The 14144-nt window shown below is 53.2% G+C and overlaps 6 protein-coding genes across 6 annotated transcripts; 1 reads left to right on the top strand and 5 right to left on the bottom strand.

Moving 5' to 3' along the window:
- Window positions 1–125: 125 nt before the first annotated feature.
- On the bottom strand, window positions 126–2543 carry SEPMUDRAFT_155164 (uncharacterized protein; the record flags this gene model as incomplete). The annotated part of the gene is made up of 8 exons (XM_016907602.1): window positions 126–756; window positions 858–1012; window positions 1100–1330; window positions 1402–1522; window positions 1587–1724; window positions 1796–1879; window positions 1944–2423; window positions 2448–2543. The coding sequence occupies 8 exons, from the start codon at window positions 2541–2543 to the stop codon at window positions 199–201; spliced, it is 1863 nt and encodes a 620-aa protein (XP_016762567.1). The 3' UTR covers window positions 126–198.
- A 167-nt stretch (window positions 2544–2710) lies between these two features.
- Window positions 2711–4806, bottom strand: SEPMUDRAFT_155165 (kinase-like protein; the record flags this gene model as incomplete). The annotated part of the gene is made up of 3 exons (XM_016907603.1): window positions 2711–3614; window positions 3676–4663; window positions 4716–4806. 3 exons carry the CDS (start codon window positions 4804–4806, stop codon window positions 2888–2890), a joined length of 1806 nt encoding a protein of 601 aa, XP_016762568.1. The 3' UTR covers window positions 2711–2887.
- Window positions 4807–5239: 433 nt separating this feature from the next.
- SEPMUDRAFT_148155 (uncharacterized protein) lies at window positions 5240–6327 on the bottom strand. The gene has a single exon (XM_016904743.1). The coding sequence runs from the start codon at window positions 6308–6310 to the stop codon at window positions 5396–5398; it is 915 nt and encodes a 304-aa protein (XP_016762569.1). The 5' UTR covers window positions 6311–6327; the 3' UTR covers window positions 5240–5395.
- A 44-nt stretch (window positions 6328–6371) lies between these two features.
- On the bottom strand, window positions 6372–9265 carry SEPMUDRAFT_148156 (D-xylulose 5-phosphate/D-fructose 6-phosphate phosphoketolase). The gene is made up of 3 exons (XM_016904744.1): window positions 8924–9265; window positions 8652–8868; window positions 6372–8598 (listed from the first exon to the last, which is right to left on the bottom strand). Exons 1-3 carry the CDS (start codon window positions 9217–9219, stop codon window positions 6634–6636), a joined length of 2478 nt encoding a protein of 825 aa, XP_016762570.1. The 5' UTR covers window positions 9220–9265; the 3' UTR covers window positions 6372–6633.
- Window positions 9266–10402: 1137 nt separating this feature from the next.
- SEPMUDRAFT_62816 (heme peroxidase) lies at window positions 10403–12579 on the bottom strand (the record flags this gene model as incomplete). Its single annotated transcript, XM_016909612.1, has 6 exons — window positions 10403–11109; window positions 11171–11331; window positions 11403–11467; window positions 11528–11588; window positions 11643–12040; window positions 12085–12579. The coding sequence occupies 6 exons, from the start codon at window positions 12577–12579 to the stop codon at window positions 10403–10405; spliced, it is 1887 nt and encodes a 628-aa protein (XP_016762571.1).
- Window positions 12580–12926: 347 nt separating this feature from the next.
- On the top strand, window positions 12927–13833 carry SEPMUDRAFT_148157 (uncharacterized protein). Its single transcript, XM_016904745.1, has one exon. The coding sequence runs from the start codon at window positions 13132–13134 to the stop codon at window positions 13804–13806; it is 675 nt and encodes a 224-aa protein (XP_016762572.1). The 5' UTR covers window positions 12927–13131; the 3' UTR covers window positions 13807–13833.
- Window positions 13834–14144: the final 311 nt, after the last annotated feature.

Here is a 14144-nt window from a genome sequence, read left to right on the forward strand (position 1 = left end):
ACCCCCTATCTCATATCGAGATGGGATGGATGGATGAATATGTGTGCACAAACGATAATATTCAATAGCATCTCGACTGTCGCATCTACTTAGGTACTACTACCACAACTCGACCCTCTTTCCCCTCTACACATTTAATAATCACAATAACATTAATAAACATCCATTACAAGCCCCTCATCATCATCATCATCATCATCACCCCGGCACACCCGTCCCATGCGGCGGAAGTATACCCATACCTCTAACGTCTCCCCCAGCACCTCTCGCCGGCACAGGAGGTTCAGCCTGATCATTCAACCGATACCAATGTCTCGTCAACGGCGCGCCCAACGGCCAGCGGTCCTCATCAAGTTTGATCGCATTATCATTATTCAAAAATCTCGCATCGTCGCGCGGCGATTGTCGCAAACGATATTGTTGCGGAAGAGCGATTTGGGAGTTGCGACATCTTGCCAGGATCTCATCGAAAGTGTAGCGTTGCGTGTGGTCGTGTCGGAGACAGCGGTAGATGGTCGAGATGAGGTGGATGGAATAGTGGGTTTGAATTTCGAGTGGGAATGTGGCTGTCATGGGGTTGCGGGCGCGAGGATGGACAAGTGGGCCACCGGGGGGGTTGTAGGGACCTTGACTCATTATATTGGGACCGGCGCTCCAGTCGGAGTGGAGGAGTGCCCACATGGTGATTCCGACTTGCCAGACGTTGGTTTTTTCGGAGAGGTCGTGGGTGCCGTTGGCGTTGAGGGCTTGTTGTTCCTGTAATGTTTCTTTCATGAGCCCCTTTTGTTTACTACTGTGTGTGTGTGTATTGGGGGGATTTCTTTTTTTTTTCTTTTTCTTTGGGAGGGTAAACTTACCGGAGCATGACAGTAATCAGTCCCCCAATGTAAATATTCATGAGGCGGTGCCCCTCTGGTGGCATCATGCGGAACGATCATGGCGCAGCCAAAATCGCCAATCTTGGCCAGTGGGTAACCGCTGTGCAGGCCCGAGGTATTCTCGCCCAGGAAGACTAAACAACTTTCTCGTCAGAACGATGTGTGCAACCACGAATAAATAATATTGCACATGTCAGAAACACGGGCGGTCTCCCCCTTACCGTTCATGGGCTTCAAGTCAGCGTGGATAACCTGTGACCAATTGCCCGGTCCAGCTCCAGTCACGGCTCCTCGTGACATGATCCGGCCAGCTCTCGCAAGACTTTCAAAGACGCTCCACACAAAGGCTTCAGGTAGCCAGTCTTGCTGAGCGGGGGGCGGAGATGGAATACCGCTGCGTGTAAGATAGGGCTGGTACTTTCGAGAAAGATGGTATATATCTCCGTAGCCACCTATGTGCCCACGAATTCATCATCAGCGGGAAGTTCTGTCTTTGTTTTTGTGGATGTGATTTGCAACTTACACCACTCCTGATACGTCCTATACCATCGCAGCTGGTTTTGGTGCCAGATCTTATGCCAGCCTCGCATCTGGACGATGCTGTCGCTGCCAACGATGTTACGCATGTTTTCCAAAGCTCCGATCTAGTCCCTTCGTCAGTACCCTTGACAATGCTTGACGGAGAGAGAAGGGATACACCTCACATACCTCTGCAGGTTTTCTGTCATAGTGATTGTTGGTCGGAGGAATGAAATCGGGATCCCAACGCTGCACGTGTTCCCTTGCGATCGGGTGGGTAGCCGACGGATACCCCATCGGCCACGGAGTGTCCTTGACACAGACACGCTACATAATAGATCAGTCTCAGGGGAATCCTGCTGCTGTTGTGACCTTTTTTTTCTTTTTCCATTACTCACGTCTGTGATCCTGCCAACACGATTCTGTCTCACGTAGACGACAGGCCGAGCTTGACCGCCTGGTGTCAATGGCCATCCTCCGACCTGTAGGACTCGTTATTTGCCTGCGCATGTGACAGCACCATTATGGAGCAGCTTGCTCACTCACCCACACATTATTCGGCGGAGGGGGTAGTCTGCCCCCACCGGCGTGACCACCGTCGTCACTGGCTAGAGGCGGAAGTCCTGCTGCTGCTCGACGGGCACCCTCTGCTACCACGGCTTGCTGGAAATTCCCGGTAAGAGCTGTTATCCGGTTTTCTTCAGCCAAGTAAGCGGCCTCAAAACCTTGCAGCAACGCAACAGTCGTGCCTGAGAGACCATGGGTCTGTCGAATGGTTCGAAGTTGGACTGCGGCCTGCCGAGCAGCGGCCAATGCGGCTCTAATGTTTGCCAGAGGAGTCAAGTAAGCCCGCGCTGCGCCTCGGTCGTCAAAGTCGGTTGGGACTGGTGGTATGGGGTTGTTCGTTCGGACATTGTCGATATTGCCTTGACTGGTTCGGAAGTTTGTGATTTCCGTCGCCATTGCAGTTCGCTCAGCAGCGGTCATGCGATTCCATACCCCACTTCTGGTCGCAGCAATCGGACGCTGCTTGCTTGGTACAGTACTCACCCCTCTTGCGATTCGTGGTGTTCGCCATCCTTCAATTTCGAGTGCGAGCCAAAGGGCCAAATTGGCTGCAGCTGTTGCTGCTGCTGCTGCGGCCATCGTAGTGCTGATATCTGCCGAGAGACTTTTTGTCAGTAAAGTCTGGCAGAAAAATTGGTGTATGATGCTGGACGGTATTATGCTGCCAGTAGACCGCATGCGAATAATGAATGAATGCCACGCATTTCGACGTTTCTTTGATCCCGATCACATTTTCTTCCGTCTTTGGCGACGTGCGAAGAGCAATCGCCATGTCCACCCAACAACAGGCCGCATCCGATCGTTCTTTGTTCGTCAAATCCAGATCTGCCAATTCGCCGTACACTCATGAATTTGGACTTGAGCCGCCGTGAAAAGAACAACGCCATCGCTCGGAGATCCAATCGTCCCATTTACTGAAATGTCTACTCTGTATGGATGACTCCACCTACAGGAATGGGCCCAAAGACACCATCTCCGCCCGGCCCTACTGCCGTCACGGTCTTGTCTGGTTCTGGCGCATCGTCCATGTGTAGTGAGAGCTGTGCATGATGAGGATATCTTTCAGCAGATAGCTTGAGACTGTGGGCATCACTCAGCCACCTCTCATCATTCCTGTCTGCGTTTCTGAGCCCACTAGCACGATCGCGGGCAGTATCTGACCTGGTGGCCGCTCTGATCGTGGCCAATAAAATAGCAGGCGAAGGCCGATCGTCAGGTACAGGCTCCAAGCATTCGAGAACCAATCTTCTGAGCACGCCGCTATACCGTGAGACGTGATCTGGAGACCAGACCACATCAGGACTTCGTGGGTTGGTAGGGACCCAAGTCACCACTACAGGTGGACCGGGATCAACGGTTCTGGTATAGAACTGGAGCGCATTAGTCCTTGAATTCATCAGGCCCCACATAACCACGCCGATACCCCAGACGTTGGTCTGCTCGTTGACTGGCTGTGTGTTGTCGACTTGCTCAGGGGCTCGGCATTTTTCGGTTCCCTGGTAATATCGAGCAGGAGGGAGCACTCTGTTTCCATCATGCGATATGATATTCGCTAGTCCAAAGTCTCCGAGCTTGATTGTTGGATAGCCGGGATATCGATTGGTGATATTGGAGGCCAAGAATATATTCTCAGGCTTTAGATCTGCATGTCTGGACGTGCACAAAGTTAGCCCCGACACACACGCATGTTCGTACAGATTCCATCGCTTACATGATCTGTGACCACGGAAACTGAAGTGACAGCAAGCTGCCAGTCTCCATGAGCAAAGCGGCCTCGGCGAGGCTCTCCAAACAGGACCACAAGAAGGCCTCCGGTAACCAGTCCTCCTCGAGAGGGTCCTCTGGCCGTGGCACCCGACGAATGTCTGCATACGGCGTGTACTTTCGAGAAAGCCCGTACAAGTCACCAAAGCTGCACCACTCCAGATACATGCGGTACTGGTATACTCGATTGTTCCGAGAGATACGGTGCCAATTGCGGAGCTTGATGATGCTGTTCGATCCGGCCAACGCATTGAGTCTGATCAAGGCGCCAATCTCCGACGGCTGCTTCAAATCGTGATTGAATACATCGGGAGCGACGTCGGGATCCCACAACGAATGCATCTCTTCCGCCGATTCAGGGTCATAAGGCCACACGGCATCTTTGACGCACACACGGTCCATGATTTGGCCGTGTCTGTTCTGTCTTAGGTACACGCCAGGTATCGCCTGCCCACCTCTTCCGAGAGCAAAGCCACCAAGCCAAGAGTCAGTGGGAGCAGGTGGCATGTCCAAGGCGGTGGAATTCGCTGCATCGCCACCTTGAGAGGGAGGCGGAGTGTCTGCCGGCCCTCGCAGGCCAGACCAGTAGTTGTTGATCTGCGCAGTCAACTGCGTGTCGGAAGCGAGAAGCGTCGTATACCGTGCGAGTAACCTGGCGGCACAATTGTATGGATCGACATGCAGTGCACGACCTTGGCTCAGCGCCACAGTGCTGAGAGCAGCTCGCGCAGTGGCATTTCTGAGGTCTCGCAGCGCAGTGAGGTAGTTGGTCTTGTCCACCCGGGCGCCTGCATCATCATCTGGTCTGGGAGGAAGTGCATTTTCGACTTCTGTCAGGTTGTCTTCGCGAGCCTGGTTTGTGGTCAACAGAACGCCGATGGCGACCTTCTCAGGCTCGGTCAAGTTGGCCCAAGTCTTGCGTATGGTCTTTACGGCTGTATGACAAAGTCAGATCACACGCAGTCGTTTGACGTGCTGACGACTCACGAGCTCTTTTGATATATCGTTTACGAAGTCCGAAGGCCAGCCAGGCGTTGGACTCCACCTTGATCCATAGCTGCCGTTCTGGAGAGACCATTAGGAAGTATGTAATCCTCTCTTCAGGATGAGAACAGTGCCGTTGAACGGCTGAGCTGCGGTACTGCCGGTCTGCCACATCACGTCCCAAACATGTCTTTGTTCGACCATTTGGCACCAAAGTTGCGCTATCCATTCGCCAGATCCGTCGACACTTTATGGTACAAACGCACAAAGTCATTCTTTATTCCACGTGGTGCTAATTGCTCTCGAGACTGAGGATTGTCAATGGTCTGGGATATCCTATCGTACGCCTACCAAAGCATCGACAGCGAAGCAGGCCATGGTTTTCGTGTCCAAGTTGTGCAAACAATAATCTTTCAGTAGGCTGCAACATATTTGCAGTTCTCCAATAGTGGCCCCTCTGAACACACGTAGTTCTACTCAGCGCAGGCATTACCGAACCTATAGCTTGATAGATATTGCAGTTCTGCATTAGCCTCAGATCTTTGGGTGTAGGACCTTCTAAGCCAGCGCAGACGATTGAGAGACGATGTTGGTTCAACAGGAGAACCACGAGGTCACCAAGTCCGACACCAGCGAACTTCCATGTCAGAGCGAAAAGTAGTAACTATTTTGAGTAGAGAAGATTACTCCGGCCTCATCTTCCCCCTCCTCTTCCGCATCTCCTCCACTCTCCTGCGATCTTCCTCGAATTGGTGCACCAGCCCCATCTGCTCCTCTTTTCGCTTCTCCCTCGTCTGGAAGCGGTAGAAGTCCTCCTTGATTCTCGACTTCTCCCTCTTCTTAAACTCTTCTTCCTTCGCCTTGGCTTCCTCTGCTCTTCCCGGTCCTTGTCTCCCACCTCTCGTCACAGTGATGAATCCATCCTCGTCAGGTTCACTCCTCAACTTCGCCCTGAGCTTCGCTCTCGCTTCCTCTTGCGCCGAATAGTTCGCCATGAAGATATCCACACTCTGCTGCAGTACAGCACGATCAGGGAATCGCAGCTCGTGGTGTGACTTGTATCGTGCGCTCCCCAGATCTGGTAGATCTCGCAGGCCTTCTCCCCAAGTAATTTCTGCTCGCGACTTGATTGCCCGCTTGACCTCCTTCAACGCCAATTTGGCCGAGTCCTGGTCCACAAACGTCACGACCGCCGAACTGCCACTGCGTAGCACATTCCGGCTCCATGTCTCTGGCAGATCACCGCCCTCTTGGAATGCTTCGGCTCCCCGCTTTCGCTTCTTTCCTTGCTGAACAGGCGCGACAGGCGCAGAAATGCTCTTCCCCACTCGTGCGCCTTCGAACGCGACACTTTCGACTCTCGCCCCGCCGAGTTGCGAGGCAAAAAGATGTCTCAGGTGTGGCTCTGTGGTGTCAGTGGGGAGATTGACGAGGAAGAGCTCGCGTGGTGTGGAATCCGAAGGCACTTTGGGCGCATTCGGGCGCATGTAGAGGTAGTGAGTGGCCGTGTGTGCGTGATAAGCAGGCGTTGGAGGAAGCAGCAATGGCAGGACGAGAAAGTCGTTGACTGTGACCGGTATACGGGGTTTGGGCACCATCCTTACTGAGCTAGGTAGGCAGGGTAATGTATGTTATATTGTCAAAAGAGAACAAGAGTTGCCTGTGAGAAATGCAGTTTGGACTTTTCTCAAGACGGCATCTTCTGAAAGTGGATACCTGCCTATTTGAGCTAGTGCAATGTAGCCGCCGATCCACCCCTCTCTCTTCTCTGGAGTCTGGAGCGATCAAGCGACACCCGCAACATGTACGTGACCCGTCTAACCAGGTACTCATTTCGTTACACTCATTCAATCTTCCGTCTCATCACCACCTGTCTCTCCATGGGCGAGCTGCACCTTTTGCCTGCTCTATGCCCTGCATTTCAGTAGGGCCACTGCCACGTGTTGTAGTCTTCTGGATCGAGGCCATTCTCGTACGCATATTTCTCCGCAGACAGTTTTCGTTCGACCAACTTCTCACGCGGACCCGAGCCCTTGTTACCTAGCACTTCCGATAAATGGTCGATCGCCAGAATAGCCAAGGAGTATCGATCTGCTTCGTTGCGGATGGCAAGCTCGAGAGGGGTGTTGATATTGCCCTTCTCTTTGTAGCCGCGCACGTGCATCAAGTCTTGGCCTTTGCGGCTGTAGGTCAAACGGTGTACCAGCCATGGGTAGGAGTGGAAGTTGAAGATCACAGGCTTGTTGCTGGTGAAGAGCGATTCGTACTCAACAGCTGTCATTCCGTGTGGGTGGTATCCGTTTGGCAGGAGCTTGAACAGGTCCACAACGTTGACGAAACGGATCTTGAGCTCCGGTAGATATTCGCGCAGCAAGGCGGTCGCAGCCAGGGCCTCTTGGGTCACAACATCACCGCAAGACGCGATGACGACGTCAGGCTCGGCACCGTAGTCGTTAGAAGCCCAATCCCAGATTCCAATGCCCCGAGCGCAATGCGAAGCGGCTTGCTCGACATCGAGATATTGGAGATGATTCTGCTTGTCGGCTACGACGACGTTCACATAGTTCTCGCTACGCAAGCAGTGATCCATCGTTGAGAGGAGACAATTTCCGTCAGGAGGCAGGTAAATACGGACGACTTCCGGAGACTTGTTGATCACAACATCGAGGAAACCGGGATCCTGGTGGGTGAAGCCGTTGTGGTCTTGTCTCCAGACGGTACTTGTGAGGAGGATGTTGAGGGATGCGACAGCCTGTCTCCACTCGACTTCGGCGCACTTCTCAAGCCACTTGGCGTGCTGGCCGACCATCGAATCGACAATATGGATGAATGGCTCGTACGAGTTGAACAGGCCATGACGACCACTGAGTGTGTATCCTTCAAGCCAGCCCTCACACGTGTGCTCGGAGAGAATCTCCATCACGCGGCCGTTCGGGTCCAGATTGCCACCATCCTCGTCCTCAGGGAGCATACCATTGACCCAGATCTTCTTGCCAACCTCGTACACTGCCGACAGCTTGTTGCTTTCGGTCTCGTCAGGGCCAAACAAGCGAAAGTTGGTCATATTGTCCCGCACGACATCGCGCAGGAACTCGCCAAACTTGGCCATGCCCGAGGTGTTCGTGATTCCCCCCTTCTTGACTTCGATTGCGTAGTTTCTCCAATTTTCAAGTCGCAGTGGTTTCTTGAGAACGCCTCCATTGGTGATTGGATTCTCGCTCATGCGCTTGCCTTTGGCTGGCGCAAGCTCTCTCAATTCCGGAACCAGTTTGCCCTCTTCTGTGAATAGCTCTTCTGGCTTGTAACTTCGCATCCAAGTCTCCAGCACCTTCAATTGTTCGGGGTCGGTATGCACCTTTGGCAGAGGAACCTGATGAGCACGCCAGAAGCCTTCCAGATAGTGACCTCCAACCTTGCGTGGTGCGGTCCAGCCCTTTGGTGAGCGTAGCACGATCATCGGCCATCTTGGCCTAAAAACCTTGCCCGAGTCGCGGGCTTGCTTCTGGTATGCCCGAATTTCGTTGACGCAACGCTCCATCGTACCGGCCATTGCCTGGTGCATGGTCTCGAGATCATTGCCTTCGACAAAATACGGTGTCCATCCGTAACCCACCATCAAGCTTCGAAGCTCCTCTTGATCAATACGCGCGAGTACTGTTGGATTATTGATCTTGTAGCCGTTGAGGTGAAGCACTGGAAGCACGGCCCCATCAGTGATGGGGTTGAGGAACTTGTTGCTGTGCCAGCTTGTGGCAAGGGGACCAGTCTCGGACTCGCCATCGCCAACGATCGTCAGGGCAATGGTTTGTGGGTGATCGAATACGGCACCGAAAGCGTGCGAGAGTGAGTAGCCAAGCTCGCCACCCTCGTGAATGGAGCCAGGAGTCTACTTCAAGTCAGAGTCCGAACCCCATATCTGGCAACCGCTGCGATGCTTACCTCTGGTGTCATGTGGCTGCCAATACCTCCTGGGAACGAGAATGCCTTGAAGAACTTCTGGAGACCTTCAACGTCTTCACTCTTGTGCGGGTAAACCTCGCTGTAGACGCCTTCCAAGTAGAAGTTGGAGATGAGTCCGGGTGCGCCGTGGCCAGGGCCGGAGATGACAAAGGAATCGAGGTCATACTTCTTGATCAGTCGGTTCATATGGATGTAACTGGAGCGGCGTCAGTGCGAAACTCTGCATTTCAATGTCTTTCCGGAGAGCTCACGTGAAGGACTGTCCCGCATCACTTCCCCAGTGGCCCAGCAGTCTCGACTTGAAGTGCTCCTTCTTGAGCGGCTCTCTGAGCAGAGGGTTCTCCTTGAGATAGAGCATGCCGAGACACAAGTACATGGTGGCATGGAACCACTTGGTCATCTTGTCGAGCTCATCCTTGCTCAGCGGCTGCTCGTTGATGGTCGAGCGCGTCTTGGTGTAGACGGACCAAGTGTCCTGCTGTTCGGTCAAGCTGTGCGCTCCATCAGCAGGCATATCGCTCTGCGACTGCACGGGGAGGGAATCCATGTTGTCGCTTCAGCTGCAAAAACAGAGAAGTTTGGGTGGTGGTGATGGGAATGGGAATGGGTGAGAAGGAGGAGGAGGAGGAGGAGAAGAGAAGAGGCAGCTGCACTAAATTTGCGATGATGCAAACAAACAAACTCGTGCTCCCACCGGAGCTCTCGGGTTGAACATGAACTTGAATGCAGTCGGAGTCGGAGTCGGATGGACTCTCAGGTCTTCCTTCGTCGCGTAGAAAAGAGGCAATGACGTCGCCGTTTCCACGCGTCTCACTCGCACCTGCACCCGCTCGCACCGTTAGGTAGAACCGTAGAGGTACCATCACCATTCACCATTCACCATCACCCTCACCCTCCCCCTCACCCTCACCACATCACTGCCATCACCCTCATCACATCACCGCCATCATCCTCACCACCGCCATCACCCTCACCACCGCCATCACCCTCACCATTGCCATCACCCTCACCGTCGGTACCTGCACGCGCACAGTAACGATGCGTGTCTCTCTTGCAGCCGTCGTTCTCTCCGACATCCTGGCGCCAGGATGGGAAAGACGTATGACAAGCGACAAGGAGCATACGCGTGTGGTGTGAGAAGTCTGTCGACAATACCGCGCGTGAGACATCTGCGACACTTGCGGCAGTGCAGTACTTGAATTGGCCCTTGTTGGGGTCCACTTCCCATGGCTAGCAGCAGTACACCATCGTATAGCTGCGCGAGGTCCAGCCTTGGAACTTTCCCTTGCCTCACAGCTCGTGATTGAGCGTAGAAGAGTGGGATGGATACGTGGATGCGGCAGCTTCGGACGACCTACTGTTGCTGTGCTGCCTGGATCAGAATCACGGAACAAATCAGTCGGAGGCCAAGTGGAGAAGTGTTGAATGCGACAAATGCATTCAAGCCGTGAAGAATATACGGCCCGCGGCGCAAGGTTGAATATGCCCAGGCCAACGAACGATCCCTACCTGAGCCATGCCAAGCTTATTCCCGCCAATAGTGGCTAACGATGTGCTCCGTACCTGAGTCACTCGCCTTCGTCGCCTATACACAGGCTTCCCACAACGACTACAGAGAAAAGGCAAGACTCGCGTCCTATGTTCACGCTGCATGATAACACACTTGCTACTTTTGATAATGAGACTGAATTGATTCCGAATCCCTCGACGACTGCCCTCCCGCCAAGCATCTACGATGGAGGCGCGTTCGTCTCCATCCCCGGGTATGCCTTGGACTCTGGCAACTTGTCCCATGGGGCGAAGACGTTGGTCTTCTTGGGCAAGAGCGCTTTCAACTCTGGGAAATGACGCTCCAGTACATCGCTCATGGTAGTGTTCTGCACCCAGTCGAAACCTTCCCGTGTGTACATTTCAGCGTTCCAAGCACCGGCAATGAAACGATCGCTCTTGAGGCGCCTACTCGCCATGACGATGAATATGCGGAACGCTGTGTCGCTGAAACCGAAGCCTTCCACAAGAGGCTCGCTATGAGAGCCGACCAAGGTATCGACTTTGTCAATGTCTCCCCCGTAGACCTTACTCAGCTTGACGGCAAGCTCTTTGTTGCCGCCAGTCAGCTCCTCGAACGTCTTGGGAACAGACATACGAAGCAAACGCCGGAAAGCGGTGTATCGTGGGACGCCACGCTCCCGATCGCGTAGAATATCTACTGTGCCCATATCTCGGAGCTGGCCATCGGGTGTGGGAAGACGTTGCAGTACCTTGGGATAATTGTTGTTGGTAATGGCGCCAGGGTAGTTGATGCCGAAAGAGTAGAACGCATCGGCAAAGCTAGCGCCGGCTTTGATGGCATCGAGAGATTTGTGAAAGATGACATCTTCTGTAGGAATCGTGCTAATGTGCTTGCCACTGACTGCGCCGAAGAGCGCGATGTTGTCTGACTACCATGAGCTTGAGCTCGAGCTCGAGGCATATACAGGCTGGAACCGTGGACTTACCTGGGATCAGAGAATGCATGCGATACACCGAGACGAACTCTTCTGTCAGGGAATAGGGGATGCCGTGGTGGTCTACACCCGAGCCTGGAATGCCGCTAATGTCTTCACTGGTTTTTGAGACACGGCCCACTGCTTTGGTAAGCTGCTCGCCAACAATACCCCTATATTTGTGCGCCCACAGTCAGTGAGGATGTTCCAGGTGCAGCAGGGATCATTTCTGGTGCATACTAACCACCAATTGGCGTGCATCCCGATCTGAAGCGCAGGATGAGCTAGAATGGCGGGAGTCCACTCGACCTGTACAGTATTGGTCAGAGTCGGGGAAACAGCAGTCGGCCATGAGGAGAAAAGTCATACCGTATGAATTTTGGCCATGAGCGCACAATTGACGATCCGTGCCTTGTCAAAGACCTGGCCACTGCATAATGTCAGCCTGCACCTCCGGTCGCATGTATGCAATCACTGCACTCACCCTGTCCACTCGGGATGCGCCTGTTGGATTTTGTCACAGATTGCGTTGTGCTCGAGGGCAAAGAGCGTGTGTAGCAACTCCACTCCGAGCCACCAATTGTCACTGAAGCCCACCTTGGGCGTGCCATCGCTATCGCGTGGAAGGAATCGATCCTCTGTGCCAACCCTTTCTAGGACGAGCTTGCCATTCGGACGATTGTTTCGCAAAGACAGTGTGACGCTCTCGCTTGAGCCATAAATCTGTGAGCCGTCCCACCAAGCAGTGTTGGCGTTGCGGTAGCCAGGACAGAGCTCGTCGGAGGGGTCCAAGACGGTGTCTGGCTTAGTCTGGAACAGCTTCATATGGTCTGCCGGCCACGGATCACTTTTTCGAAGCGGGATATCGTATGCTATATCGTTCTAGGCCCGTTAACTTGATGATTCCTGTGCAGAATGAGTAGTACACTTACGTCTTCATGATTGAACCAGTCATGGACTTGGAACTGGATCCACGCAGCCGCGAGAAGGTTCAGTGTAGTCGCTGGTTTGAAATCTTGCGGCTCTCTCGCCATGAAGGCCAGGCTGACTTCCCTGGGACTTGGGTTCCACAACTCATCTTCTGTCGGCTTCTGACAATACTTGCGATTGAAGCTACGCCCAAATCTCATGCCAGCACATCCCATCTTCCGCAGCTCGAGGGAGTTATCTGTACCATCTGAATTTCGAGTACCGATATATCGCTTGTTCAATCCGGTGATGTCTCCGAGCTTTCCTTGATGATCTGCGGATGCGTACCCATCATGGAGATTGTATTGTCTCAACTCGACTCGGAGGAAACTAAGATTGAACGCCCCGATAAGGCCAGGGAGACGATGCCAGGGGATGTAAAGATTGACGACGTGGAATATGGCAATGAAGATGGTGTCGAACAAGGATGGTTTGAAATTTGGAGACTCCATGGGTCGGATGGGCTGGCCAGAAGAATTCTACATATAACGAAAGGTCTGAGAGAACGAGCTACTGGGATAAGCATATATCAATGAACCTGCTGATGGTCGTGCCAGGCAAGTTTCACGACCTGCGCGTCGACACCAGCTTCAGCTGATGACAGAGTGTGGTACACAAACATCCTTCTCAGCTGTATGCTGTCAGCGACTAGCTTGAACACGAGCTTCAGAAAGCGGCTATGCAGAGGCCAGAGAATGCATACGCAAGCACCTTTATTCCTCAGGACATGGAAAACACGAAGCCCTCCTCTCGACTTTGCTTCTGATCACTGCTCCTTTGCTACGCCAACCGAGATACCTTCTGATAGCTCCTTCTGCCTTTTTCTGTTCGTTCAACTCCTTCACTCACTTTTTTTACCTTCGAGATGCTCCTCGGGCTTACTGATGTCCTCCGGAGCGGTTTCCTGCAAGTTTCAAGCAGTCCCGAGCCACCCACAAACGGCATTGTCGACAGTCACTATGTCCGAGGCAACGTGCAAGACCGCGGCCCTTGTCCAGGCTTGAATGCGCTCGCAAACCACGGTTTCTTGCAAGATGCCACCGCCTGACATGATTTGGCGAGACAGTTTTCTGACAACGTGCAGACCACGCGATGGAAAGAACATCACGATTGCACAGGTCGAAGAGGCATTAATGCAACATCTGCACATGGACAGAGCTCTCGTCTCGTCCATTGCCCGACCTCTCAACCAGATTCTTCACCCTGATCACACCTTCGATCTGATCGATATGCGGCGACACAATGTGATCGAGCACGACGCCTCCATGACCCGACTCGACGCACGGCAAGGGGACAACTACACTTTCCAGCCCGCGATGCTTCAGGCCATGCTCGAGGATGCAGAAGGTGGTCCCGTCACCGTCAAGACACTCGCCACATCTTACAACCGGCGTCGACGCGAACGCCAAGCCGACGGAGGAGCTCCCATTCCGCTGAATCTCTGGTTCGTCAATATTGTCCAGACGGTATCTTTCCTCAACACGGCAGCAGACGCGACGGGCGATGATGGTGGTGGCGAGGCCGAGTTGTCCTCCGATGTCTTGAAACTTTTTTACGAGGAAGAAAGGATATCGGATGTGATCCTGGACAACCATCAGACTCGCACCCTGTCATCGCTCCTGTGGAATGCCTCTAAGCTGATGTTTTACGTGGCGATGGGATACTACAGGTGGTGGTAGATCGAACCGATCGGTCGATCGCTGACATTGCTCGTGTAATAATTTTCTTTGTTTCGAGCATCGATATTTCGAGGAATCGTGAAGAGAAGTAAGCGACTTAGCTAAGATGATGATTTAGGGCTCGATTCGCGTTCAACGGTAAACATCAACAAAAGTTATGTACCTAGGTAGTTTTCTTGGCAAGCTACGATTTAGTGCACACGCATGAACCTCACCTTGTCATTCCATTCCATCTTCAAAGCTCTCTTCTTCCTTTTCTCTTCCCTTCCCTTTTAGGCTGCACCGACTGGCTGACTGACAATATGGACACGCCACGCGAGAGAGAGAGAGGAAAAAAA

This window comes from Sphaerulina musiva (genome assembly GCF_000320565.1).
Source record: "Sphaerulina musiva SO2202 unplaced genomic scaffold SEPMUscaffold_3, whole genome shotgun sequence".
Taxonomy (NCBI): domain Eukaryota; kingdom Fungi; phylum Ascomycota; class Dothideomycetes; order Mycosphaerellales; family Mycosphaerellaceae; genus Sphaerulina; species Sphaerulina musiva.